General features: G+C 45.7%; 1 protein-coding gene across 1 annotated transcript; it reads right to left on the bottom strand.

Moving 5' to 3' along the window:
- Positions 1-16,902: 16,902 nt before the first annotated feature.
- LOC307089647 (regulator of G-protein signaling 3-like) lies at positions 16,903-22,731 on the bottom strand. Its single transcript, XM_079756023.1, has 4 exons — positions 21,817-22,731; positions 18,958-19,039; positions 18,359-18,464; positions 16,903-17,816 (listed from the first exon to the last, which is right to left on the bottom strand). Exons 1-4 carry the CDS (start codon positions 22,120-22,122, stop codon positions 17,219-17,221), a joined length of 1,092 nt encoding a protein of 363 aa, XP_079612149.1. The 5' UTR covers positions 22,123-22,731; the 3' UTR covers positions 16,903-17,218.
- Positions 22,732-23,531: the final 800 nt, after the last annotated feature.

A 23,531-nucleotide genomic window follows, 5' to 3' on the forward strand; every position in this document is an offset into this window, starting at 1 on the left:
TTCCTCTGTGCTTGGCCCCGATGAGGACTCCGTGGTTGAACGAGGAGGAATGCGAGAAGTGAAGCAGCTCCCGGCCCTGAAGGCATTTCATCTGCCACTCGGGATTATGCCCCCCCCCCCCCCCCCAACCCTAACCCTTAACCCTTCTTCCAGATAAAACATGCTAGACAGGAACACATCCTTCGGTAAGACCTGTGTGTCATTTGACTTGCGCTGCGGCGTTGCCATACAGAAGAAACATTTTGGGTTAAACAAATTCTATGAGGGATTAGATGAAGATGAGGAAGAAGGGGGGCTAGGTGCTCCACCCCCCAGGGCTGAGCAGTGTTCCATCCTCCCACTGCGTTTAAATTCAACAAGGTTCTGCTCCTCCCACGTCTCTTCCTCTAAACTCCTCACATTTGCAGATGACACAAAACTGGCAGCTGGGTTCACCAAACCGACAGGTGGGCCGTGCCTCTGTAGGGTCTACGCGACACACGCACGCGCACGCACACACGCAAACACACACACACACACACACACACACACACACACACACACACACACACACACACACACACACACACACACACACACACACACACACACACACACCGCAGAACGAGGGAGGAAAAGGCAGGTCGATTTCAATAAGCATCCTTCTACCTGACCTTATTTATAATCAATCATTTGTATTGTATTGTATTGCATTGTGTGTCTCTAGTGTTGTTTATGTCCAAGGTTAATGGTAAATGTTAAATGTAGATACCGATTTTGAGTAAGTGAATTGACATTGCTTTGTTTTTGCCACCTCCGTTGTGTGGCCTGATGTTTCTCTGTAACAACAAGCAACGTTGGTGTACATCTCAACGCAATCACTGCAGGGGAGGATGAGAGGTGGGGATGGTCTTCCCAGATTACACCAAGATAAATCAGCCGGACCTTCCTCTGACAGCATATGAAACAGGTTATGAAGGGAGGAAATACACACAGAGTGCTTTGCTTTCAACCAGATCAGGGTTTAACCAGCACCGAGGGAGGCTGGTCCTGTCAGCCCACCGAATGGATTGCTAGCATTAAGTAGGCAGGTTTCACAGACAAGGATCGATTAGCACCTACATATCACACACTGGCTTCAGCCTGGAGTGACAAGCAGTGGGGTTATTTTTTTCTTATGGCCAGTCAATAGCGAGGTTGGCCCAGAGCGTGTTATTTCCACACGTGCACATACACACACACACGTACGTGGATACACGCAAACACATGCTCACATTCTCACAGACTCACACACATTCTCTCACACACCCACACACATATGCACAATCACACATGCGTGGCAACACACAAACAAACCTCTACACAAGCACACACCTACACAAGCGCACACACACAGACCTATCTGCACGCAAACTCCCACACCCATGCGAACACACGTACCTACACAAGTAAACACACTCAGAGTTTTATGGCACCATCTATATCCTTTACTTGAACCGGTGACAAAATCTTTCCGCTTAAATCTATTTAACGGAAATTCCTGTGTCGTCTACCGTATCAACAAACCCGCTGCACCCGAAACTGAGAAATAATCGGACCACAAACACCATGGAGGAAAAACAGTGGAGGGATGTGATCCTGAACAGTATGTTCACAGGCTTATGTACAAACGAACACACCCGCGCCAGAGGGTTGAGCCCCTGTTGGACTGCTTTTATAACTGGCTCCTTCTCAATTTGTCACGGTCATGTGATCCGTACGTTCCTCTGAACACGACTGAGCGGATGAGGCTACGGGCCGCCACATCGGGGCTAAATAATGCTGAAAGTGGGCCGACGTGTTGATGGAAGGAGAAAGCGGTGGCATGTCAGCGCTATAAAAAGGGAACCAAGAGTTGCCTGGCGTGTCTGTGCTATTAAAAGCAAACCGAAAGATGACTGACATGTCGGCACTATAGAAAGTGAACTGAAAGTAAACAGAGATGTTGAGCTCTGTTAGTATCAAAACATCCGAAGGTGCTGTTATGGTAAGTGGTCTGAATACACAGTGTCATGAGTTATGACAGGGAGGGGGGGGGGGGGGGTATTAATCATTGTAACTGCTGTGCTTGGGCAAGTGGTGATTATTCTGGATTGCTGGCTCATCCATGAAGGAGGGCATCGTGGCAATTAGACGCTAATGGCGGCCACTGACAAGACGTCTTAATGGAGACAGAGGTAAGTGGCCTACAGTGAGAGAAGGAGCAAGAGAACACCTTTATCCTCCTCGTGTGTGTGGCCCCGTTCCATCGCTCTAAAAATAAAGTAATCCATACTGCACAACATGGTGGATAACGCTGCCATATCACTATGGCCGGTTAAAATGTAATTGTAGCGCACGCTAACATTATTATCTACAGTGCCATCTCATTGAGCTGAAGAACCGAAACGTTAGACATCAATCACATATAGTATAAACTGTTATTTAATGTAGACGTTCCTCACTATTCATGGATGTGAAGATATATAGAGAAAACTAATTAGTAGACTCCCACATAGAATCCCACTACTACGAGAAACATCTATTAATTCTTATTAAGTGGACGTCCATTTTATTAATCAAAAATATGTATAACCACACTTTATACAAATAATACATTCAAACAGGTGTTTGTTTATAGATGAACATACATTGACTCTAAACGAAGAGAGCTTACATATAATACTACAAACAACCCCGAAAATCAACGCCTCCAAAGTATACTTCGTCTCTAACCTACGACAACTCACATCTTCGGTGTCAGAGAGCAGGCGTTGTTCCAGGGACCCTGCCTCCCTGTTCAACCTCCGCCTGGTACCAGCCCGCTGGGACAAGTTGCCCATGACTAGTTCGGCACTACGCGCAGTCCAGCCACGGGAGATATAACAGAAAAAGGAATCGGACTCAAACGTGACGAGAACGCGAACAAACTAGGAGCCCTGTCAACGTTCCGGTGGCCGTGAGATGAAGCCCCTTGCCTGTTCCTTCTTTCTTCAGTTCGACTTTTCACCGACACTCGCTGTTTAAACTTAATTTCTCAAGACACACACACACACACGTGCACAGCACACACACCCCCACCCCTTCACACACACACACACACACACACACACAGACACACACACTCCTTCCACTCAAATCTGGGTTGGATTGGTTTCCTTTTAGAGTGCATGCTGCTAAAATAAGACAACCTCCAGTAACATGCGGCGGGAAGGACAGACAGTCCAAGTGCTCACGACTTTGAGTTGTGAATTTGTAGGGTCTTGTAGGAGCAACTTGTGAATGCTCTCAAACAGACAGCACAGTGGGATGGGTGTGGACCACTGTCTAGACGGTTGAACCTTAATCACCTTGAATTGGATAATTCCCTTATGAGAAATTATCTACATAAATGATGGAGTCCAATGCCATATCTATAACTAGTAAGAAGTAAAGTGTGTGTGTGTGTGTGTGTGTGTGTGTGTGTGTGTGTGTGTGTGTGTGTGTGTGTGTGTGTGTTTGTGAATAGCATCATAACACCCTAATAATGCAAGGTCTCGCCTGGACCATTTCCTTGACGTTTCAATGACACTTCACCTGAAGATTCTCAGCATTTAAACCACCTCTGGCCATTTCAGAACCACCCAGGGTCCTAGCTAGGATCTGAGGACATTCTGGGCTTAGGCCTCTGCAGGGGAGTCTGTAAGAATTGACCACTCGACTATTGATTGTGTAACTGTTTCTTGACCTTACACCACTTGTTGAAGTGAGGAGAGGAGAAGGTAAGAGAGGGGAGGAGGGAGAGAAGTATGTAAAAGAGGAGAGGAAAGCAGAGAAGATGCAAGGAGAAGACTAGAGGAGGGGAGGAGAAGAGGGGAGGGGAGAGAAGAGGAGGGGAGGGGAGAGAAGAGGAGGGGAGGCAAGAGAAGAGGAGGGGAGGGGAGAGAAGAGAAGGGGAGGGGAGAGAAGAGGAGGGGAGGGGAGAGAAGAGGAGAGGAGAGGAGAAGAGAGGAGAGGAGAAGAGAGGAGAGCAGGGGAAAAGAGAGAATAGGAAGAGATTTGAAAGGAGAGAGAGAGGAAAGGAGGGGAGGGGGAGAGAAGGTAAGTGAGGAGAGGAGAGCTTAGAGGAAAGGAGAAAGGAAGAGGAGAGATGGAGAGGAGACAAGCGGAGATAGTGCAGATAAGAGCAAAGAAGAGGATGGGAGAGGGGAGCACAGGAGATGAGAAGAGAAGGATGCAAACAGAAGAGTAAATAGGATTCCAATAAATAAGAAAAAAATAGTTAAGACAAATATAGGGTGAGAGGGAAGCGTAGAAGAGGAGAAGAGAACAAATAGAAAACAGTCGTTTGGGTAAAAGGTGGCTACGCAGCCTTTTCTTTTGGGCTTTGAAAACGAGCATCTGTTAAAAGACCAAATGTGTTTGTTTTATGGGCTACAAATGTGCAGTGTTAACTCCCTTGAGTAGATACAAACTAAATTGCTGACAGGTTAATCGTGAATAATTGATGACGGATTTCAGGTTTGGGGTATAAGAGTGCTTGTGTGTGTGTGTGTATACCTGTGTGTGTATGTCTGTGTGTTTGTGTCTGTGTTTTTCAATGATTTTTTTATGAAAAGTATGCATGTGTGATGAAGGGAGAAATCCAAAGTTGGAGGAATAAATATGTATGAAGAAGTCACATCCTGGCCGTAGCATAGTTTACCAGTGATCCACTTAATCCATTCATAGCTTCTTTCTCGCTCTCTCTCGCAACCCTTTCCCATTCTTTGACATTCGATGACGTGAAGCTACGCTGGCGATTTCTCTTGTCGGCAAAATGCAACGGCTGATATGGACTTGACCGGACAACGATTGAAATATAATCCACCCAGCATGTCAAAAGGTTGCGGGCATGATCTCTTAAAACTCTTACTCTGTCCTTCTCTTAGGTAACCTTTTCTATTTATATGCTCTTTAATTGAATGTGCTTTATCCTTTGTCCTGTCAATTTAGCCGTAAGGAAATATATCAGGAGTCTTTTTATATAACTGCTTGCTCCGTTTCGTCGGGAGCCAGTTTTTTGCTCACTTCTAGCGCCCCCAAAAAAAGGCACGTTAAAAATTCATAAGCTGCTAATGAAGCGACGAAGCACACTTTCAAAGTGTGTGTGTGTGTGTGTGTGAGGGGGAAATGACATTATGTGGAATAATAGAGATGAAGGGCTTTGGGAAGTCTTTGGGGTTTGAAGGTAAGAATAGAATGAATTGATTTTGACCTTTGCCTTGTAAAGGGAGGCTGGTTTGATAAAGAAGCGGAGGAGGAGAAAGAAAGGAGGAAAGGAGGAGAACACAGCTCTGTTGTGAGGGCCATGGTATGGGGCGGGCGGTCAGCTGTTGACCACACATTTGTTGGTTTTTCCGTGGCAAAAGAAAACACATGGCTGACATAAGAGAAGGAGAGAGAAGGAGGGGGAGAGAAAGAGATAAAGAGAGAGGAGAGAGAAAGAGATAAAGAGAGAGGAGAGAGAAGGAGGGAGAAAGAGGGAAAGGCTGACAGAGAATAGAGAAAGGGAGGGTTTTATATATATGTATATATATATATATATATAAAGAGAGAGAGAGAGAGAGAGAGAAAAGAAGATAGGGGGAGGAATAAAGGAACGCAGAGAGTGAAATAAGGATAGCGGGACATGGAGAGGGAAGGAGAGGGAGCAGCAGAGAGCAAGGGCGTGAGAGAGAGAGAGGGAGGAAGACGACGAGTGTACGAGGCGGAATAGAGTATGGCGAAGATTTTCATTAAAGCTTTCTGCTCGCCCTCATGTCTGGCACCTAATGTGATTTCCACCGGAGACAATGGGCCCTGCGGCGAGTACACATGAGGCCTTCCTTCAGCCTCCCCCTCTCTCTTACTGTTCGTGCCCTACTGTACCATCGATAAAGCCAACAAGTACGCCGCATGTAATGGACCTACTTGTGGTGTGTGTGCGTACAGAGAGAGAACCATCACGGGATGGTGTGTTGCTGGGATTAAATGCCGCGATGTAATGCGATCGTAATCAATGATAGGTTCGCCAATGTGAATGTTACTTCTTCCTTCTCATCGCTCAAACAGGTATACAGTTTGAGCAGCAAGCAACTTCAGGTTGGATTAAATACTATGCTGTAAAAGGATCACGGTCGAAGATTTAATATCGGGACGCCAATGTGGATGCACGCCAATCCCACATACATGTATGTAATACCAGCTATTCTGTTGTTTCATTGGTTAACAGTGGCGTAGAAGGAAGTCAAACCATTAGGCCTAGATGCTTCCATCAATCTCTCTTCAGCTCATCCTGTTTGGCTCATGCTACGAACACGCTCGTACTAAGTACTACACTGCAAGTGCACTGCGCACAAATTCAACACAAAAACAACTTTAACCCACTGCTAACCGTCGGCTTATGTACATATTTATGACACACAAATAATTTCTACCTCTTGACCAGCACACGTGCGTGTAGAGCAACCCTTGCAATAAGAATTGACTTGATTACTTGTCAAGGCCGTATCCTTCTCCGTACCTCACACGCGTAGCTCAAGGCGGTATGACTAAATAAATGATTATTCAATACACATCTCCAGCCACTAAATATATCCGGTGCTTAGCAGGATCCCATCTGTGGCGCTGGGTGTTCACCGACCCAGCTCGTAAACATGCTTCCCACCCTGAGGCTCAGGCCTGGGGGTGAGGATACTCTGTAGGATGCTGTTCGGATGGAACGTCAGAAAGGCGCCGACACAAGCGGGCCAGTGTTCCCTTACCTCCGTCATGTGAATAATGTAGAATCTGAGTTCCTCCGCGTGATCTGCAAACACAAAGAGACACAGAGAAAGTCAAACATGTGCAAGTCATCCGTGGTTTCCGTTGAAAGTGGGGATTGGTTGCTTGTGTGGTGATATAATGACTTCTGGAGCACTTTCTCTGTCGGGCAAATATGTAATGAGATCACATTTTTCGTTCCCGTTTGGTCATTAGGCAGACGCTTTTATCTGAATCAACTTACAAGCGAGGCTGAGAATGAGCAAAGCATACAACATTTGGAGAACTACAAAACTACTTTTTTAATTGCTGCTTAATTGTAAGTAATTAACTTTAATTTGTTGAAAGTAATGTACCTGCTGTATATGGCATTAGGTGGATACAAGTGATTCGCTCTGCTTGTCTTCACTGGGGGAAGGGTTTGCAGTCATGACAAATCATGTTCATTAGAGAACCCCTAAGGAGCTGTGTGTCTTATTGTCAACACAGACACACACACACACTGTGTTTAGCCACTGGGGTCTTAAGCGGCATGCATGTTTGCAAGCATGTATCGGGTAGAATCCCACACACACACACACACACACACACACACAGACAAACACACACACACACACACACACACACACACACACACTCACACATACAAATGAACACAGACACAGATGCGCAGAGACTGATGCAAAAACAAGCCTAAAAAGAAAGTTTAATGCAAACTCACAAATACACACACACACACACACAATCGTGCACACACGCATACAGGTAGAAAATCACACATGCATAGGCAAACACACACAAAGACAGCCACATACATACACTGTCAAATACAGGTACAGGGCAGACACACACGCCTGCAAACACACACATGGGGAACACACCAAAATAAATACATGAATCAGTGCTACAATGAACAGCTCTGCATTGTTCTTCTCAGGAGAGAGACCCTGGGGTCAGATCTAAATAATTTGACCATGTTTCACAATGGCAAAATGGAGGCTACAATGGTGCATCCATGTTCATTCTCTCTCTCTCTCTCTCTCTCTCTCTCTCTCTCTCTCTCTCTCTCTCTCTCTCTCTCTCTCTCTCTCTCTCTCTCTCTCTCTCTCTCTCTCTCTCTCTCTCTCTCTCTCTCTCTCTCTCTCTCTCTCTCTCTCTCTCTCCCCATCTATTTCTCCTACCTCTCAAGGCTGGGCGAACGACAGAGTGCCACCACAAGGGACCAATAAGAAGCTTTTAGACGCTCATTGACAGTTATTGATGGAGGTAACAATCGGGTGGGGAGCCAAATCACAATCCAACCGCACACACTCACATGCACACACATACACACACACACACATGCACACAAACAGGATATTGATTGAACATGGATGTATATGTACGTCACGTGGAAAGTTAATGATAGCAAAATATTGCTAGGCGCACACAATATAACACAGCGGCCATAAATCTGTGTTGTGTAACGTGTTGTTGCATTAACAGGTTCCACGTTGCTCACGGTATCACTGTTTAGTCATTTGGCAGATACAGAGCCACATCGACTTATTGTGAATTACTGTGGATTTCATTGATATTAGGTTTTGTACCTAGAAACTTTAGGCTGGGAGTCAAACCTTCTAATGACTACACTGGCCTAGAGCTTAGGTCAGGCCTAAAAAAACGTCTGACCCGACCCGATGTACGTTCTGTTTGATCCCGGCATTGGCCCATCCATTTGGCTGCATTCATGTGCCCGACCCCAGACTAAAATCGAAATATTCGTAGTAATATGGCAGTTCATAAGTTGACTAATTCCGAGTTATTCTACTGACTGTATGGATCAGAGTGATTTCAGTGTGTAATATTTTCATTTATATTTTGCTTGCTTCCTGATTTTTAGCTGAGTACATTTTTAAAACAAAATCCTATGCCTATAAGATGTGTCTCTGGCTATTAATCCAAACAAGGGACATAAAGACATGCATTTGTGCGTCATCCATACATGCAACTCTGCGTTTCCTACAGCAGAGGTCACTATTGTAATTTTTTCAGATCCTACATCAGAAGTGAAAGAAAAACATAGGATGACCCAATGGAACCATTTTAAGGGTTTATTCAGTCAATCAAAGCAGAGGTCTTGTCATTTTATATTATATAATCAATCGACAATCAACATTAACCTTGACTGATTGTGTGTGTGTGTGTGTGTGTGTGTGTGTGTGTGTCTGTTTGTGCGTGTGTGATGCTCGATGCTCTTTCCCACGCTCCACACCTCAGTGTCCATCAGGGGTCAAAAGTCACACAGGAAGCCCCTCATAGTGCACTTGTATCAGGCGCCTTCACACACACACACACACACAGACAAACACAGACACACACACACACACACACACACACACACACACACCAGTCATACACTCCCTGGGCTGAAACAAACACAATCTCCCGGAACCTCTTTCCTGAGTGACGCTACTGCAGCAGAATAACAATGACAGGCAACAGGGTGTGTATGTAGCCTCCACTAATTACACACACACACACACACACACACACACACACACAGCTGCAAAGGCTCCACTCTCGACTACTAATGCACACAAACCTACACACACACACACACACACGCACACACACACACACAAACTCACGCACACACGCACACACAAACAAGCAATGCCCTGGGTCTAAGGTCGCGTCCTGGTGGGCAATAGAATCGTGCATTTGTGTTTGTGTGTGATGGAGGGTGGAGACCGCCAAGCAGCTAAAACGGGCAGAAGAGACCAAACTTAGGAAACCCTGTCCGTCTCCTCCCTGTAACAACGTAGCATCAGAATAAACTGAAATCCGGATGTTTGATCCAGATTTACGATCCAGATTTACGAGCCGCTTTACCAAATGTGTGTGTGTGTGTGTGTGTGTGTGTGTGTGTGTGTGTGTGTGTGTGTGTGTGTGTGTGTGTGTGTGTGTGTGTGTGTGTGTGTGTGTGTGTGTGTGTGTGTGTGTGTGTGTGGGGGGGGGGGGGGGGGGGGGGTGGGGGGCTCTTCCACGCTTATTAAGGAGATCCCTCAGACGTGTATTAGCAACGTTTCAAGTCGCTGGTGCAGCCCTTAACAATATGTGTGGTTAAATCAATCACGATGGTAGGTCTCGAATTTCATCAGCTCCTGTTCCTTATCGCGTTTGATAAAACAATTCTCAGGAAACAAATGTAAAATGTAAACGTCCACTTAACACACTACACAGACCCAGCATCATTAAAGTCTATATGTTTATTTCTGTTTGTGTTAGTTTATGTTATGTATTTACTCTTGGACAGGGGCAGGTGATTACATACATTAGGTGTATGCGTTTTTTTTTACCCCTCAGCCTGTCAGTGTGCCATGCTCTACCAGTTGATCTACGCAATTATATAGAAAATGCATTGAATATGTTTTTGATAATGTATTGATAGTGTATTGAACATGTAATGAACATGTATTGAACATTGATCATGCATTGAACTTGAATGGAACATGTGTCGAACATGTATCGAACATGTAATGAACTGTATTTGTAAATGAAATGAACTGTATTGCTGCACTAGATACCCACCTTCCTGTAGTCGCAGCTGTCGGAGGAACAGAGGGCTCTGGAGCACATTGCACCTGCCTGGCTCGTCTTCCCTTGTCACCAGCATCAGGTCTGTGTAGACAAATACTGTCACCTAGAGGCCGGGAGGGGAACCACGGGGGAAAAAGAAGAGACACTTAAAAACCCTTGGCATTTATTTTTCATCATCTTTTGCATCATTTAGCATTTAGCCTCACCAACAGCCATTAGTGTGACAACCGCACACAGTCACACAGTTAACGATGTCTTTGGAACTAGTTTTGTTATTGTTACGGCATTCTCCATTCCTCTTTATCATTTATTAATATCATTGCTGTAAGAAAAACCTTCAGATTCAAGGAATTGAGATGGTACACTCACACACACACAAAAATAGAGAGACAATGGCAGATACACAAACTCACACAGACATGGACATGTGCGTACACACACACAAACACATACACACACACACACACACACACACACACACACACACACGCACAAAAACACACACAAACACACACAGACTGCCAAGTCTGAGGTTGTCTCTGGACAATGGTGGTCAATAGAATTGTGCGAGTGTGTGTGTGCGTGTGTCGGGTGGAGACCCATACACAGCTAAAATAAGCTGAAGGGACCGGACTGAGGAAACTCAATCTGTCTCCTCCCTGGAACAAATTCAACGCAACGTCAAAATAAACAGAAATCTGGATATTTTAGTATCAATCTGTGTGTGTGTGTGTGTGTGTGTGTGTGTGTGTGTGTGTGTGTGTGTGTGTGTGTGTGTGTTTGCGTGTGTTTGTGTGTGTGCATGGTGTGTTTGTGTGTGTGCGTGGTGAGTACATGTGTCTTTGTGGGTGCATGTGTGTGTGTGTGTGTGTGTGGGTGCATGTGATGTGAGTCTCTTGGGTCATATCTAAACACAAGAGACTCACATCAAATCCAGTCCTCTGAGCCCCGCCTGCATCGAAGGCTCCTTCCGCAGCGAGGAACATGCAGCACCCACACAGGAGAAGTGGGGGCCCGCTTCTGCTGTAGCATCACTGAAGGATCAATTTGTTTACGATTGAAACTCATAATGCAAAAGAAAAAACGTCAAACTTCATCTGAACTGCTCTCACCCCCTGTGGGCGGCAAAGAGAAACAGGTCCGCCCAACTGCACATAATAAATGGTCTCAGGGGTGGGTAGCCTTTGAGATGAATTATGTGTGAGTTGTGCGCAGCGTGCAAGACGGCCTCATGTTTATTCGTAGGGCACTGACTCAGAGGCTAGATTTTATTCTTCCATTATGCATCTGTGTTTTCCTGTCTTTCTTTATGCCCTCTTCTGTGGAGCTGTTCATTCATTTTTCAGGCAAGCCCTTTTTGTGTTTGTGTATTTGTGTGTGTGTGTGTGCGTGTGTGTTTGTATGTGTGTGTGTGTGCATGTGTGTGCGTCAAACAATAGCAGGTAACAACATCATCTCCTATGAGAGAGTGTGACTGCAACTCTATGAAACAATAGGTTGGTCACAAGCAGCGAGAAGCCTTTGCTGTGTGGCGACAGTCGAAAGGTACGTAAACGCCCAGTTTCAGCTGGAGAACTTCCTCCTACGAGCAAGTGCCAGGGGCTTGTCCAAACCCACGTAATAACTAAGAGATTGAACACTAACACTCTCTGAGACCCAAACGGGAAAGTTTTCAACTGAAAAACCCTTTCAAACTGTTGGATTGTGTTTTGCCTGACTGTTATTCATTGACTCAGTCTATGTCAATTGGCTGCTCAATGTTAACACTGGCTAGGTCATGATTAAGACTGCACTCTTGTTATTGGACACAAAATGTCACATGTGATGCCAACAAAGCCTTTGTGTAGTTGTGTCTATTTCTTTATGTGTGCGTGCGTGCGTGTGTGACGTGTGTGTGTCTGTGTGTGTGTGTGTGTGTGTGTGGTTGTGTGTGTATCTGAGCTACATTCTCTCTCCAAACAACCCAGATGAAATGATAAATACCCTTTCCGTATTAATTGAATCCAGTCCCTTTCCCTTTGTTTGATACAACCACGAGATAAGGCAGTCATCAATGTCTGCCAACAAACGTATTCCACTGTGTCCATCTAGGGCGCACAGGACACTTACTGAAGACTCCTGTGGGCCAGAGCATTCTGAAGCCCATGGTTCCCTCTGGTTATAACTGCGAGTCGTGGCTGAGTTTCCCCTCAAACAGACAGAGCGTGTCAGAAAGGATTTATTCAAGTGAAAGTTAAAGACGTGGGTTGTTGTCTATTTCAACCCTTTGATACGATTCAACGTGTCATGCCATGCGTATATCAGAAAGACATTTACTAACGCTGTGTGTGTATGCATGTGTGCGTATGTGTTAGAGAGGTGCAACTAAATCGCATCAGAATGGCTTCTCCCTAAAATCATAAACCTACATCTTCCGTGTTCACAATGCGGTCAGACATACACACACAGACACACACACACACACACGCACGCATGCACGCACAGACACACACTTCCTTTAGCCAATATTATTACAACAACTTGCCCGACTTCCTGATTCCATACACTTTCCCAGAGAAAAAAACAAATAAGGCATATAACTTTCACAGCATATTATTAATCGCAGTACCGTATGATAGATGACCCATTAAGAGACGATAACGCATGATAACACACAACTTGTTTGCATACGAAACAAATTAATTAAAAACATATATACTACTTTATGAGCTATAGGATGTCGTAAAAAATCTACTACAGCTACTGGAGCTATGTGTTTAGACAAGCATGTTTTTGGTAAATTATTAACAAACTTTTACCGGGGAAAGGATGCAATCATAAACAAAAGCCTTCTTTTGTTCAAACCATATGCTAAGGGCATTAAGATGGCCTATGAATAATTGAGAGGAGGAGGGAACCATTACGATGTGAAATATGAAACATTAAGAAGACTTTAACTAGAAGCCTGCGGTCACTTGCTTCCCTCTTCACAGAGGGGAGCATGATACCACCGAATGTGCATGTACCCCGCATTACACACACAGAGAGACACACACAGCACACAGGACACCTGGAACATACACACACACACACACTCAGCACACACACAGACTCAAACACACAAGGTGCCCACACACACACACACACATGCACACACATGCAAACACTAAAAAACAAAAAGAGATACGCACATTGAAACAAACATACATAGACAAACAAACACACAGACACCCACAGACAGCAAGCACACACACACACACACACACACACACACACACACTCACACAAACTCGCAGCACACTCACACGTACAAATGCACACAAACCCTCACACACACACACCAATAGATGGATGTGATTTACCTTGAGTGAATGGTGCTGACTCTCGTGTAATACCATCTCCTCTGTGATAATGAGGGCCCGACTGCAAAGGTCCAGCGGCTGGTGGAACCCATGTTACACCCATTAGATCATGACAACATTTTAAATCCTCCCAGATTTACTACCGATCACATCCACATAAATAGAAAATACAAAACAAAGTAATAAACGAATGAAGGCAAATCCCAAAGCACTTTAAATAATCCTATATTTTAGATTGGATGATCGCCAATGAAACTTGACGTAGCCTACTGCTCGGGGGAAATCTGATGTCCAAAAGGGCTTAGCTTTCATAAGGCAAAGTACCTTAATAAAAACCGTAATAAAATAAGGATAGTGACGCTGATGTCACATTACCTGATCCACTTTAGCTCCAGTATCCATCAAACCCCCAAACAAGTGAAAAGTAAAAGGCTAACAGTTACAGTTGTTTCATAGAAGAAAGTCGCAGATAACGTCAGCCTCAGTACAGCTGTGAGAGAACACGGATGGCTTTACGGGGGGTCAGGTTAGTAAACCTGAGAAACGATATAACACATAGGCAGGCCTACACGCCCCTGGTACAGAGGTGTGATGTTGAGGTTGTTCTCGATAGCCGTCGCAGGAAGTGTCTTTACCGATCGATAGCGTCCACTCTACTCCTTGGTTAGATATGACTATATCAAGCCCTAGTAGATATGAACGTTACGCCTATATATTCATGAGGTAAAACGCTATTTTAAATTGCTTCCAGGCAACCCAAAAATGAATTTCCTATTCGGTGACGTAATGCAAATGATGAAGCAATTTGGGCAATTATTGAGAAACCTGTAAACGATTATACTTGCTTGGGGGGGGGGGGGCGGACTTGCACGTGGACTTTACACTGAAAATATCCTCCGAAATTCAAATTGGAACGTGTTAAAAGTAAATATGTGATAACGTTAAAATACATTATTTATCAGTTGTTCCCCCATCATACAGCCTAGTTACACTAATAACCCACCTGAACAAATATTGGGAAAATTAGGATCTTCGGCGCTACTTTGACGTAGCCGTAGTTAGCGTGGGACGTGTGGGAGCGGACGATGGTGCAGTTCTGGTAGTTGGCGAAGTTGGCATTGTGCGGCTGGTAGTTGGCGTTAGCGGTCGTGGTAGAACTGTTCTTGGTTTTCGAGTTGCCAGATCGGCGAAGGAAGTTGGTTCGGCTGGAGAGACCACCTCCACCACCACCGCCGCCGAAGTTACTAGCAGCACCGCCAGCAAAGGTGCCACCAGCGCCCCCTTGTGGCGGTGGCACAGGTGGCTGTCTTGTGGGGTACAGCCTTGAGGCAATGCTGGAGGCTGAACAGGAGAAAGAGTGCAAAATGATAGGACATAAATGATACGTTAAGGACATTTATTATGTTTACTCTGCACAAACATGGTACAAAATATGACTTGTTATATTGTCAAAATAATTGTGAGAAGCTGTTCTCTTTATTTACAACACTTCATGAATAATGTATAAAACAGAAAACAAAAAAAATCGTACCCAACGTGCCCTGATTATCTGGGTAGACAGGCCTCAAAATCTAAAATAAAGGACAAAGAGAAAGAGAGAGAGAAGAGAGGAGAAAAAGGGTTAGTTGTAATTGTTAGTAGGCATGTGGAGTAACCATTACTGTATTTAATGCTGGATAAATCTAACTTCTACCCTTTATCAGTAAATCCTTTGAGACGTTAATGCAGTCATAGTAATTGTAGTTTGTTGCATGTTTGTATTATATAATGTTGTAACCCGGTATTTACAGCCACCCAGGTTTCTTTTGTCTTTTCACTTCATCTGACATTTCCCCACCTCTCACTTGGTCTCCTAGTCTCCTCATCTGTTTTTAATAGGTTGAGAACCCTCCTCTTTTATTCATATACTCTTCAGATAATTCCTAACAAGTGATGTTCACGTCCATGTCAGCTCTTAAACTTAGCCTGTTGTCTCCTCATATTATGTTCAACAGCAGTGAGCTGTAATAAACCAAGAAGGATTGGCTGATGATCAGTCGTGAAACATGATTCCCATTAAAGCTCAGACGATTAACTTGCTCCACTCCCAGGTTTATTATGTTTAATTATTGTTTTCATTTAGCTGTTGCTTTATGAGCCAATATGATTTCTCAATAGCGCTTCCTGTAATAGGCGCTTTATTACAACGCGGTAATATAACACAATACTATCACAGAACAAGCAATAGAATTAATAATAAATATTGATTTTAATCGTGGCTGTGTTCTAAGCCCTGCTCAAGTGGAGTCGATCCATGCTATTGTCCTCAGTTGGCCTTCAGCTGTCAACAGTGTTTCTGCTAAGCTTCTCGCTTCTAATAAAAACCACTACAAAGTGCTCTTCCTGTTTAGAACTCTGGTCTAAGTGGAACATGACAACTGCAGAGTTGCTCACCACACACACACACATGTACGCACACACACGCTTATGCACACACACACACACACACACAAACATAAATGTGCACATACAAACACAGGATCACATGCACCCACGCATCACACATACTCACACGCACACACACACACACACGGATGCACCCCCACACACATGCATTTAACACATTCAACACATACACATACAAAATGTATACCAACCTGCAGACAAACACGACTTACGCATTTAGACATAAGCACAGCTGTTAAGCTGCCTATAGCAGTGACTCCGATCAGAACAGGGAGACAAAGCGATCTTTGCAACATACATCTAATCTATTGTCAGAAAATACTTTTCTTTTCACTCCTAAAAGCCAGTGGTTCTGGAAGATTATAATAACTGACTGAAGTAGATAGGCTTGATACTGCATGGGGCAATGCATCAACCATGCATCATGGTGTGGCTGGGTGATAGGTTAGTATGATATATAATTCATGCAGGGTTAGCTGAGGAATTCATATCAGAGCCTTGACTTTAATCCATACAGTGTGCTTTATTGTGCTGTTGTCGGTATGTCTTCCTGACCCACATACACGATGTCATTGGATCATGACATCTTTTTATCACCATGTCTTCCTGACCCACATACATGATGTCATCGGATCCCGTGCACATGTCACACAAGTCACGTGGTCGTGGTCGGTTTGTAGGTAGGATAACATTGGTTTTCCTTTTGCAATAATTCTTTATTTTTTTACCATCTTACCTCTTTGGGAGTGCTTTAGAAAGGCCAACTTCGGGTTTAAATAGGTATACTTTTTCAAGTTTATATTATCATTATTGGCAAAAGGAATGGAAATGGCACATATTTATCCATTAAGAGCAACAATGTTGCTTGTATGAACTTAATGGCGGAAGATGCACAAAATGACAAAACAAAAAAAAAATGAAAGGAGTTGTCTCTAAAAGATCAACTGGGAAATACCTCACTGTATCAAATGCGGTATTTTGAATACTCTATCGGCGCACACAGGTGTACAAGCGGTGCGTAACGCAAGTGTGACCACAGGGCCATGTCTTTTTTTTGGCCCCACGTGACGGGGCCAGCGTCCAGTTCCGGTCTAACTAGCGGCGTCGGGGAGGTACGGCAGGGACACATATCGGGGGTGAGCCACCACGTGTCCCCGGGGTGGATGTGGATGATGGGGAGGAGGAGGGTGGTGGTGGAGGAGGTGATGGTGGTGAAGATGCAGCTCCCCGGCAGCACTCTGAGGTACCTGGCTTCCAGCATTGATGGGCGCCAGGATGATGTAGTTGTCCCCGTTGGACGCCTTCACCCGGGTGCCCTTCAGCGTGGCCGTGGCATGCGGGTGGTGGTGGAGGTGGTGCTGCTGCTGATGCTGGGCCCTGGGGTGCCCCCCGTCCAGCTCCTCGGCCGAACCCCACCCCGGACCCCCTCCGCCCCCCAGCTCCGAGCCGTTGAGCAGGAGCCTACGGGTGGTGCCGGGGGCGGGGGTGGGGCGGTGGTGGGCGGGGAGTGGGGGCACGGCGGGTGGGGTCTTGCTGGGGACGCCCATCCGCCTGCGCGTGGGCGGGGACGGGGCGTCGTAGGTGGAGGTGGAGGGCTTGTAGGCCGGCCGGTGGACGAGACCCTCGAAGCTGGGCTTGGCGGTGGGGCCCGTGCGCCAGACCACCACACGGATCTCGTTGGAGCTGTTTCTATGATGAGGGGCGAGAGGGAGGGGAGTTGGTCAGTTATAATGAGACAGTATGAACCACTCAAATCTGTACTATCGCTAACCCATTTAACCAATAACATCACGTTAGACCTGTTTCTACGACGAGAGACGAGAGACAGCGGAGTTAGTCGACGATAACCAGACTTTATAAACCAATCAAATCTCTAATTATTATTATTTATAGCTGTTTCTACAATGCGAGAAGAGAGAAGTTAATTGGTAAACTATGGCTAAACTATATAAACTAAACAGATTTTCTTGAGGTTTTATTTAATAACAGTCCACAGAGAAGTGCTATAATTCCTTGCTCTAAATAACTGTAAAGCTTTTTCAAGCGCTTGAAATTCGACCCGGAGAACACCAAAAGCTACTAAAAGTAGAACATTACTAGAAACTAGAGAGACCTACCAAATCCATATAGTGTAATAATACCATGTTAAACAATCAGAGAGAGACACAAAATCCACTCTCCATTATGAAAGCAGCCCAGGTCCATTCCCATAGGCATACATCAGTGGTTACCTGATGGCGTGGGCCAGGTCTATACATTTCCACTGCTCCACGGGCTGTCCGTTCAGCTGCAGGAGTGTGTCTAAGTGCTGGAGACCGGCCTGGTCGGCTGGGCCTCCTGAAGAACAACAGACCATACGGACACAATCAGGGTGAGGGTTGGACTGGACCACCAGGTTCTCATACGCAGCACTGCTTCTCAGCAGGGGGTTTCGAGCCCGCAACCCCACGATTGGAAGACAAACACTGGAACCGCTAAGTTAAATGACTGCAGAGACATAAAGGGATTTACATACGAACTGTTTATTGTGAATACAAATAGAAAAGAGTTGTACATCCAAATGCAGGGCGAGAGAAAACAGGGTGGCCCTAGCTCAATGGGTAGAGCATGGCTAGCCCAGCTCCAGTCAGGGGTACGGGTTTGATTCCCCCCACGCTAAGGAATGTATGCCCTCACAGTATTGTAAGACGCTTTGGATAAAGGCATCCGCCAAATGGCATTTATTTATTTAGCAAAAGACTAAATAGTCAAAAAGAATGATGTCAACGTGGGGCTATGCCCACGTGCACCCATCAATCAATCAATCAATCAATGGCTGAATCCCACCAACCTGGGTCGACAGCCTGGACCCTCACCGGGGAGTCTGAGCAGATGGTGAAGCCATAGCCGTCCTTTCCTCGAAGGATGTTCACCTGCAAGAGTCGACACAAAGCCGTTCAGTCATTCAAAATTAATTCATATATTCAGTTACTACTATTCAGAGAAATGTATGACAAATTGATATTTGGGGTGTTTACTGCAACATAGTTTGTTTTGAATGAAAACAGAAGAACTTCTGTATCAGAGTAGACAGACATACATAATGGTAGAAACGATTCACCTTAAAGCCATCATCTTTTTTCAATAGAAAAACACATGACCTGCCGAAAGCTATAGCATGCCACAACGCTAGATACCTGTCAACACATATCTAAAATCTTGTCTCATCGCTGTGCACATCTGACATTGTGGTAGGTAATAGGATGGCACAAAGTTATTTAAATAAATTCAGAACTAAGAGGATCAGAGTCAGAGTCTGGATATGTGACTCAGAGACTAAGTCAACACGTGGCCATTTAAACAGGAACGCACAGATGTAGAGCTGGACAGATATCCCTGAACACTCTGAAAGCAGAAGGCGTTTGAACACATAGCACAGAATCTCCCATTCCAGCCACATAAACCCCAAAGTACACAGCTGTCTGGGGACCGACACAAAATAATGTTTATTCAATTTTCGTCTCCGAAATTGACTCGAGTCCTATTCGAGGCGAGCTAAATAAATACAGTGCCGCTACAGCCACATTCTGTGTGCTTTGGGCTAACACAGCATGGTTTCATGCTATTTCAAGTATTTCAACTTTCAACACGTATAGTTTAACAAAACCTGAAAGCTACTACTAACCTACACCTTTTTACTAGTGTTGCTATTTTCTGTATATATATATTCTGTATTTAGGATTTTAGAACCATACATATTGAAAAACACACTCACCGACTAGCACACAATGTGAGTACGTATTTGCATTATATACACACACTTTGAGTGTGTGTGTGGTTGTGGGAGACAATAGAGGTAAAGGAAGATGCCCTGTCTTTCTGTTGCTTTCTGACCCACCGAGGCAGACATCCATTACCTGTGGCTCCAGTGTGGGAGCCAAAGTCAACAGACGATCATTCAAAACACCAGCGTTTCCATCTCATCCGGTGACAGCCGAGGCCCCAAAGAGCACACATTTACAAGCTCATTCTCACACTCTCGCCCCTTGCACTTTTCCCCCTCACTTCCTCTCACTCATTCTCTATATTCCGGGATATTACACTGAACCATGTAGAAAAGTCGGCCTCAATTGTAATTGTACTGTTTCACTAGTGTCATTTAATTATTACAGTTCACTCATTGCTGATATTTTTAGTGTGGTAGCAGTGTGGGATTTCACTCCTGACGTAAAAAAAAAACTTCCACAGACAAAACAAACTGCACGTCTGTTATTCTAATTAAAGAACCACAACGACCACAGTGCAATATTTTCAGACAGCCCCCGAGGAAGGGTGCTTCATATAAACACCTCCAAGACAGTAGGAAACTCCTATGACAGCCCAGACAAAAGCAAGAAGCCCGCCCCAGCGTGCGTGTCTATGTGGTCCTGCCTGTGCAGCACGCGCGCGCGCGTGTGTGTGTGTGTGTGTGTCTGTGTGTCAGGGGGGGGAGGAGAGAGGGAGGATCTCGGCCTGTCTGTCTGTCTCCTCATGCGGAGGTAACAAGTCTTTCCCGCCCCAGTACTCCCAGAATACGGTCACCTCACACGAGGGCATGCGTCACGGGGCCAGGGCATCCGCACAAGGCGTGCCTCCCCTCAGTCAGCGAGTCTTTCAATGCAACCCCCCCTCATCTGCACAGAGCAGCACGCTAGGTCTGATGTATTTGGCGCAGGAGACCAGTGCATAGAGTACATGCATACCTGTGGACCCCAGTGTTTGTGCATGTATTCATGAGGCCGTGCATGCTGACGTGAATGTCACGGGTAAAAGAAAAGCTGTCACGGTGAGGACTAGAGCGACGTGCATTATAGATGATTGTGTAGGAAAAAACACACACACATGCAAACACAACACACAGCACCGCACTTAACACAGGAAACTATCGCCCTTCCACCCACCCACTCTCACGGGCAGCCGCTTTCTCGGAAGCAAGTACACATGTTCCCTTTCCTTAGAAAGACAATGTTATCTGGGTCAGGTGTGTTTGGGTGACACACACAAACATGTGTGCGCAGAGAGTAACAATTTAACGTTTACACTGCATCCTTTCGAAAACAGGATGGTGTGGGTCATGTTCAGGGGATGTTCCAATCTTCGTGTCGAGTTGAATATTGTTACGTAAAAAGTACACCATCTCTCTACGTCTTCTCTTGTATTGTACATCACACCTCCAGCTTCCTGAAAGTATCTCAATTTTTGGTTAGTTTTGGTTATGGTTACAGCGAAGGAGTCAATTGAGGTATAAATAATGAAGACAGCTGTTTTATAGTCAGCCTGTTGCAGACAGTATTCCTCAGCTCTTCAATTATTTATGGGCAGCCCGTTCCCCCCTCTCAATGCGAGGGACAATCGGTAAACTGCCCTCCGGCTGTCAAATTCATGTCCAAACCTAGAAATATTTTTCAATATCTCAACCTCCTACCACTACCGATATGCGAAAAATAAACACACAAACCCAATCTTCTCCGCAGTGATCCCTACCTTCTTCTAATATTAAACGTAACCCTAACTTTAAGTGTTTCAACCCCCGTCATTACCCAAACGTATGTGGATTCATGTCCCATGGATCTCTAAAGCCTCCCAACCCAACGACAGGCAACAAGAAGAGAAGAGCCTTCATCGTCTCTCCTCTAACTCCCCCTCTGCCTCCTTCTCTTCAGAGACCAACCTGAGGCAGCCTACATCCGATGCAGAGGTGGCACAGCCCGTGGATTGTATGGAGAACACCTTCACCTCCACCTCCTCCTCCACCTCCTCCCAGGTCAGCGGCCAGCACGCACACGCTCCTGCGGTGGGTCTGGGTCAGGACGGTGGTGCTGGTGGGGTTGCCGGAGGTGGAGGAGGAGGATGAGGAGGAGGACGGGGAGCCCCTACAGCCGACCGAGTACCGCCACAGCCTCCTCTGGGCGGGCGAGTGCGTGCTGCGGTGGCTTCGGCCCAGCGGCTCTGGGGTCTTGAGGGTGTTGTGGATCATCTCCACGGCTGCTCGTGGCGCTCTCCCTCGCCCCGTCGATACAGGGGTAGACCTGGGTTCCACTGCGGTGGGTTCAAAAGTTACAAAGTACAAAGAATCCTTCCCGGGTGGGGGGGGGGGCGTAGTTTGTGCTGACGAAGTGTTTGACCGAAGCGGTACGCTTGTGTTGTCAGGCTTCGTGGACCTCTGCCTCTTTCTCCCACGGTGAAGGCGTCAGCATACTGCTTTCTGCCTGATTGTCCCTTTCCTATATTTCTGTTCTGTACTCTCCACTGTCATCAGCTGGATGTCAGAGCACAACTCGAAAATCGCCAGGGACTGCCGTCTGCACTCGTGGCACACCGTGGGCGATGACTCAGGCTTTTTTTAGATTAGGGTCTTGATCCCACGTCCAGCGTTTGATCTTGAGCTTGATGTTTTTCCCATGATGTCCCTTATTTCCCAGTGTTGTGGTGGATAAAAAAAAACAAAACGCCTCACTATGTGGTCTTCGCTGCCCCCGCTTCCATCTCCTTCTTCTTTTTGTGTTTTACGTCGGGGTCGATCCGTCACCCAGGCAGAGGAGAACCAGAGTTCAAGGTGGCAGTGTGTGGCCGAGGGAGCAGAGCAGCAGCAGTGGTGTCAGTAGCGCTCGGACTGGGATTCACTGTGTTGGCGTCATGAAGGCGAGACTGGCCCTGGAGGTTGGCCTGGACGGCCCTCACTGCCGCCCCTGGCAGGGGGGCTCATGGGAACTGTTCAGCGGCAGAAGAATAGTAGGAAGTGCCCCCTCCACCGCGCCTCCCCCCCTCCTCTCCTAGCACGCTAACACACACACACACACACACACACACACACACACACACACACACACACACTGACGCACGCATACACACTCATATGCATTGGCGCATTCAGGGCGCACCCGCACACATACCAATAGAAACATGCACACGCAGGCAGACGCACACACAAACGCACACAGACACACACACACATTCATTCAGACACAGACACATTCATACACAAACACACACATAAACACACACAATCATGCATACATTCACACACTTTCTCTCTCAAAAACACACACACACACACACACACACACACACACACAGAAACACACAGCCAATGGCCAGCATTATTGTAGCTGCCCGTGATAAGGTCAGCTTCACTGGTCTTTCCGTAACGGACTACAAAAGAAGTGTTATATCTCATCAGAGGTGAGAACTTTTCAATGAGTTATGTGGCAGGGATTTGCCCAGGCAGAATGGGAGAGGGCTATATTACACATGTTGTAAGTTAAGCATACGACAACATGATTGGTATACAAATTGCTTTTTGTGAGGTGGTTCCCTCAAACTTTATATAATACACTATTAAAACATAAAAATAGCATGTAATGTTGTGTGTTATGTTGTGTGTTT

The sequence above is a fragment of the Pollachius pollachius genome (assembly GCF_949987615.1).
Source record: "Pollachius pollachius genome assembly, chromosome: 18".
Lineage (NCBI taxonomy): Eukaryota > Metazoa > Chordata > Actinopteri > Gadiformes > Gadidae > Pollachius > Pollachius pollachius.

Excerpts from the sequence above, each read along its gene's own strand:
- LOC307089647 (XM_079756023.1), bottom strand. The coding sequence starts at position 22,122 with ATGATCCACAACACCCTCAAGACCCCAGAGCCGCTGGGCCGAAGCCAC. Across the intron at positions 19,040-21,816 it reads TCGGATGTAGGCTGCCTCAG|GTGAACATCCTTCGAGGAAA; the intron begins GTTGGTCTCTGA and ends CGACTCTTGCAG. Across the intron at positions 17,817-18,358 it reads GACCTGGCCCACGCCATCAG|AAACAGCTCCAACGAGATCC; the intron begins GTAACCACTGAT and ends CCCTCATCATAG.